General features: G+C 40.2%; 1 protein-coding gene across 1 annotated transcript; it reads left to right on the top strand.

Annotated features, from left to right (window-relative positions):
• The first annotated feature begins 1183 nt into the window (after window positions 1–1183).
• LOC120144324 lies at window positions 1184–2778 on the top strand. Its single transcript, XM_039158415.1, has 3 exons — window positions 1184–1787; window positions 1902–1909; window positions 1996–2778. The coding sequence occupies exons 1-3, from the start codon at window positions 1184–1186 to the stop codon at window positions 2776–2778; spliced, it is 1395 nt and encodes a 464-aa protein (XP_039014346.1).
• The last annotated feature ends 4015 nt before the right edge of the window (window positions 2779–6793 follow it).

The following is a 6793-nucleotide window of genomic DNA, read 5'->3' as shown; positions in this document are numbered from 1 at the left end:
ATTCTCGTTGTACTGAAGCAAATGGCTTTTCCGGTGGTATCTGGATCGCTTGGTATGACTCCATCTCTGTTAATATTATTGCTAATCATTTCCAATTCGTTCACTTTTGCATTACTGGTATTAGAAGCAACTCTTCTCTCCTAGCTACAGTTGTTTATGCTAATCTTCAACAGCTGGCAGGAAGCTTCTCTGGCCCTACTTGCGAAGTTTAGCTGCCTCTATTTGCTTTCCATGGATCCTCTTTGGCGATTTTAATGCTACCCTCAGCCCTGATGATAGAAAAGGTTGTTCTTCATCGGCAAAGCCTAGCAAAGATTTCCAAAATCTGCTCTGTCTATAGGCTCCGCGATTTGGGTTTCAATGGTCCGGATTACACTTGTCTAGAGGAACATCCTTTGTTCGCCTTGATAGATTCATTTGCAACAACTATTGGGATGAGTCTTTTCCCGAATCTTCGATTCAGCACCTCCTTTGTATGTGGTCTGATCATCGACCCATTCTCCTCCAAGTTGGTCGGGAGTCTCACTCCTCTAATAAAAGTAATTTTCGTTACTTCTCTGGTTGGCTTCGGCATGAAGATTTTCCCAATATGGTTAAAGATAGTTGGATTCCCCACTCTTCCATGACTGAGACCATTCGTATCTTCACCAAAGCCGCCGACTCTTGGAACAAGACAGTGTTCGGCTACCTGGGCAGCAAAAAAATTGATTGTTATGGCAAGACTTAGATGGATCCAAAAAGCCCTCAGCTCTCATACTTCTCGCTTCTTGTCTAAGTTGGAATCAGAATTAATTATTGAGCTTGAGCATCTCTTAGACCAAGATTGAAATACTCGATATTTTCACTGGAAAGCTATTTGTCGCACGCAAAAAAACAATATCACTTCTCTTAAACTTCGAAATGGGACATGGTGCGATGACGAATCAATTCTTAGAGAAGAAGCTGTTGTTTTCTTCCTACACCTCTTCACAGATTCGGACCAAGATTCGGGTTCTTTCCCTCTCTGTGGCATATTTCCCACGCTGGCACTGAATCTTACTGCTACTCTTGATCTCATCCCTTCAGCCGATGAAATTTACCAAGCCCTCATAAGCATGTCACCCTTAAAATCTCCTGGTTGGGATGGTCTTCATGCCGATTTTTTCAGAAGCAATTGTCTACCGTGGGGCCTTTGATTATTTCAATGATCCAAAACATCTTCTGGGGCAATGCTTTAGAACCTGCCCTGAACAGAACAATCCTGGTTCTTATTCCTAAATGCGATAGGCTGGAATCTCTCACAGATTTTAGTCCTATCAGTCTTTGCACTGTCCTGTATAAGCTGATCACAAAGTTAATTGTCCGTCGATTAAAGCCTAACGTTTTTATCCTTATTGACCAACATCGAACCAGCTGTCTTGTGGGGCGCAACATAACTGAAAATATCATCATAAACCAGGAAGCAATTCATTCTATGAGATTGTTCAAAAATAAGAATGATTGGATGGCTATCAAGGTAGACCTCGAGAAAGCCTTCGATAGAGTCAAATGGAATTTCATCTCTGACTCCCTTAGCGATGCGGGTCTCACTCCTAATATTAGACGTATCATATTGAGTTGTATCTCTTCTTCTAGCTTCCAAATCCAATGGAATGGAAAGCTTTCGCAACATTTTTTTTCAACTAGAGGTGTTAGACAGGGTGACCCCCTCTCACCCTACTTATTTGTTTTGGCCATGGAACGTCTGGGACTCGTCTCTCATGCCGTCTCAACCGATACTTGGCAGCCTTTTTGCTTCAGCCATGGAGGTGACCCGTTATCCCACCTCTTTTTTTGCGGATGACCTCATCTCTATGCGAAAGACGATTTAATGCAAGCTCAAGCAATTCAGAATATTCTGGACATTTTTTGTCAATTTTCAGGGCATCGAGTTAACAAACGGAAGACATAAATTTGGTTCTCACCAAACATTGATAATTCTGTCAAAGAAGAGATTAGCTCCTTCTTGGTTTCCAGCAAGTTGAATCTTTAGGCAAATATTTGGTTGTGCCCATTTCGCATAGCCGAGCTAAGTGCTCAGATTTCGGCTTTATCATTGACAAAATTCGTAGTCGCCTTCAAGGATGGGCAGCTAGAACCCTCTCAATGGCGGGTCATTCGACTCTGGCAAAGTCTGTCCTTTCAGCAATCCCAGTTTATTTAATGCAAACCACCTTGTTGCCTAAGTCTGTTTGTAATGAGATCGTAAAAATCCTCAGGCAATTCATATGGGGTTCAACAACTGGAGCACCAAAGATTTCTCTTATCAACTGGGAAAACATTTGCCAACCTATGGATCATGGAGGTCTTGGGATTCGGAGAATCTCTTATTTTAATTTAGCCTTCATTCTCAAAATTGCTTTCTCCTTGGACATTGATACCTCTGCACTTTGGGTCCGCCTACTTCGCCAAAAATACAAGATTTATGAAATTTGCCCCGACTCTGTGTATCGAACTACTTGTACCCCTCTGTGGAGGGCTATTTCGACTACTTGGAAAGATTTAAAAGCAAGTTTGGCATGGTCTCTTGGAGATCACCACTCAATTCAGCCGCTTGATCATATTTGGATTCCATCTTTGGGACCCTTACGCCCTCCTTTGGCTAATTCATCAGACCCCCTCGTGATATTTCCTTCTCGGACCTCATGGATAATACTGGTAACTGGGATCTACACAAACTCTGTCTATTTCACTCCTGATAGCATTCCTCGTATTCTTGGAATCAAATGCCCCGATCGAAATGATGGTCCTGACAAGTAGATCTGGCGGTGGAGTTCTAATTTCTCTTTTCAGATTAGTTCTGCTTATTCGTTTCGGACTGCACAACTTTGGGATCGAAAGCAATCTATATGGAATGTGATTTGGAAGTTGAATGTAACTGTTGAGATGCATAAGGAAGCTGAGGGTGCTATCCACGTGGTCTAGTAGCTCATGCATGGCATACATGGGAGATGGATTGTAACTAATGCATATAGTTTGCATACGTGTCAAGGTTGTTAAGAAACTATTCTAGAAGCAATAGTTTGTTAAAGTTTGTTATGAACCTGCTATAAGAAGCTAAGGCTAGGTGATGTATAACACACGCTTAATGAAATATATTTTTTGGTATTCTGTTTGTTTCAAGCTTTGCCTACTGCAATGCTTAATATGGTATCATTCGCCAAACGGTCCTGATTTCATTTTTCGTCCGCTGCATGAAGTTCGTCGTCCTCCTCCTCCGTTGTAGCCGGCATCCGTAGAACCACCGCCTTCCATGACAAACGATCCATCTCAAACTTAGCAGTACCAGCAACAACCGCAGTCGTAGTCGCGGATGATGATGCCTCAACAACAGCAGCCCGGTCAGCCGGTTCCTCCACCTGCGGGTTGGAATCCACAACAGGTCCCTTCGCCCTCTCAGATTCAACAGTACACAGCCGGTTCCCCAGCTACCGGATCCGGCGAAATTCGGTATCTCTGGATCGGAGATCTTCAGCCATGGATGAATGAGAATTACCTCATCAACATCTTCTCTCAAACAGGAGAGGTGGTTTCAACTAAGGTGATTAATAATAAGCAAACGGCTCTGCCAGAGGAATACGAATTTATCGAGTTTGTGACACATGCAGCAGCTGAGAGGGTTTGCAGTCGTATAATGGGTTACCGATGCCAAGTGCTGAGCAAAATTTTAGGATGAATTGGACTGCACTCGGATATGGAGAAAAGAGGCAAGAAGAGGGTCCTGAATACACAATCTTCTTTGGGGATTTAGCTGCAGATGTTTCTAATTACATGTTACAAGAGACTTTTAAAGTTGTTGATTGCTCGTATAAGAGATGAAGAAGAAAGAGATGAAGGTGAATAAGAAGAACGAAATGAAGCATGGGCACTTTCGATTCAAGTGAACGGAAGGAAGCATGGACACTTTCGATTCAAGTGAACGGAAGGAAGCATGGGCACTTTCGATTCAAGTGAACGGAAGGAAGCATGGGCACTTTCGATTCAAGAAGAACGAAAGGAAGCATCGACACTTTCGATTCAAGTGAACGGAAGTAAGCATCAGCACTTTCGATTCAAATGTTTATCTTTTCATCAAGAAAGTTGAATATTAAAAATTAGTTGTAATTAGTTTTTTTTAGAGCTTGCTTTAATAGTGTGTTTAAGGAAGGGAAGAAGAAGTAGTGGGGAGAATGTTGAGATACATAAGGAAGCTGAGGGTGCTATCCACGTGGTCTAGTAGCTCATGCATGACATACATGGGAGCTGGATTGTAACTAATGCATATAGTTTGCATACGTGTCAAGGTTGTTAGGAAACTATTCTAGAAGCAGTAGTTTGTTAAAGTTTGTTATGAACCTGCTATAAGAAGCTAAGGCTAGGTGATGTATAACACACGCTTAATGAAATATATTTTTGGTATTCTGTTTGTTTCAAGCTTTGCCTACTGCAATGCTTAATAGTACCCCAACGTATCCGCTTATTTCTTTGGCTCGCCTCTAAAGAAAGGATAATGACAAATGTTGAACGCTACCGTCGATCCATTGCTCTTCAACCCCACTGCCCTTGCTGTCTCGAAGCTGTGGAAACTACCACCCACGCCTTAAGGGATTGCAGGTATGCCCAAGCTGTTTGGGGAGATTCTCCCCAACTCCGACTTTCATCTCTTCTTCCGTACAAGACTTGAAGATTGGATGCTCTCCAACTTGAAAATCACTTATCTTCATATACGCAGCATCTTGGCCTGTAGTTTTCGCCTCAACTCCCTGGCAATTATGGAAAAATTGAAATGACATACCTTTAATCGACTCGATTCTTTGGCTGTCTCTATCGCTACTAGAAGTATTACTTGGGCAAGATACTATTCTGAGAGTTCCTGCACTAATGTCCATATCAGAAACTCCATCGCTGTTCCTATCCATTGGCATCCTCCGCCTGGGAGCTGGATATGTTTGAATACGGATGGAGCTGTTTCTTCAGGTAAAGCTACTGGTTCCATTGGCGGCCTTTTCAAAGACAATGAGGGATCATGGATTTCGGGGTTCAACAAAAAGATCGGCATCACCAATCCTCTACAATGTGAATTATGGGCAATTTTAATTGGCATACAAATAGCTTGGGACTATGGTTTTGAGAAGCTGTTGATCCAAACTGACAGTAAAGAAGCTGTTCGTTTCCTCCATGATCATAAAGCTGCATCAAGCTCCAACTCCCTGGTTCGAGCAATTGAAAGATTTCGCCACAGAAGCTGGGCTATCGACATAACTTGGATTGATCGAGAATGTAATCCTGCGGATAAATTGGCTAAACTTGACAGCCATTATGCTTTACAGACCTTCGATGTGCCTCCCACGCATTTACTGCAATCTTTAGATTATGACAAACACCTCTTGATGTAAACTTTATGTTTTGACTTACCTACAATTCAAAAAAAAAAAAAAGTTTTTTAGACCGAGTTAAATTTTGCTTTTATTAGGATTTTTATTGAATGTGGGCAAGCATTTATTGAACGTGGAACTGACATTAATTGCTTTTATTAGGCTTTGTTGAATGTGGGCAAGCATTTAACTTGTTCGAGTATCTCCGAAAATTATTTGAATATAAAAATATTTTAAAATTTTAAGGGTAAGTTCACAAATAGGCCTTTAATTATATGATATTGCTTTATTAAGTTCATTGAGTATTAAAAGTTATAAAATGGTCCTACGATTATAGAATGTTGCTTTGCTAAGTCATTCAATTATTAAAAGTTATAAAATGGTCACTCGACTATTCATTATGTTTCAAATTCGTCATTTTTTGTTAAAAATTGGCGGTTGTCTAAGCTGAATGTTAACATGGTGACTGAAATATATAGTTGTTTGAGATTTTGAGATCATATTTTATTATATTATAGTCAGGAGGTTTTTAGCTTAGTATACCGTCAATTTTTTAACGAAAAAGAACTAGTTTGGAATATAATAAATAGTCAGGTGACCATTTTGTAACTTGCAATAGTCAAGGGACTCAACAAAACAACACTAGGTAGTCAGAAAACTATTTTGTAACTTTTAATAGGAAAATGACTTAATAAAGTAGTACCCTATAATCGAGGGATTATTTGAGTACTTTACCCAAATATTAAATATATTTATATTATATCGACCATCAAATTTAATAAAAACTTTTTTAAAATTAAAAAAATGGAGTGCAATAAAGAAAGAGAAAAAATATAACAAATTTTTAATAATTTAGAGCGATTATAATATAATACTTATTTAAAATCTTTTCGTTAATACAAATGAGAGAAATCAGAAAACTAAGGTGGTGAGCTCTTAGCAGGGAAGATCCTTCTCCACTGCAGGAACAACCTGGAAAATATGAGGTTGAGACCAAGCCATATGAGCCAACACATGCGCAACCATTTTATTTTCCCGAGGAGTAAACTTGAACTGCACTAACCACTCCCTATCAATCAGATTTTGTTGGGAAATCAGGCTAAGTAACACAGGAAATAAACGAAGAGTAAAGAAAAAAAGAACACAAGATTTAACAAGGTTCGACAAGGTGCCTACGTAATCGGGAGCGATGAGCAGCTGTTTTCTATTAATTAGAAATAATGATAACAATTAAGTTTCAATTACATAATATAAAAGCAACCTCGATACAATTACCAAAACAACTATGTACCGTACCACAGGGGCCTCGCCCCCGCACCTCCGACCCACTTAATCCTAGCCCACAGACTATAACGAAACTTCCCCAATGGACATATGCTGATCACTTTGCTCCAGCATCTATCCTCCAACTGGTATATGAG

The sequence above is a fragment of the Hibiscus syriacus genome, unplaced genomic scaffold, assembly GCF_006381635.1.
Source record: "Hibiscus syriacus cultivar Baekdansim isolate YM2019G1 unplaced genomic scaffold, ASM638163v2 tig00110888_pilon, whole genome shotgun sequence".
Taxonomy (NCBI): Eukaryota; Viridiplantae; Streptophyta; class Magnoliopsida; order Malvales; family Malvaceae; genus Hibiscus; species Hibiscus syriacus.
Note: the sequence above shows the minus strand (reverse complement) of the source record. Positions and strands in the feature narration are given on the sequence as shown.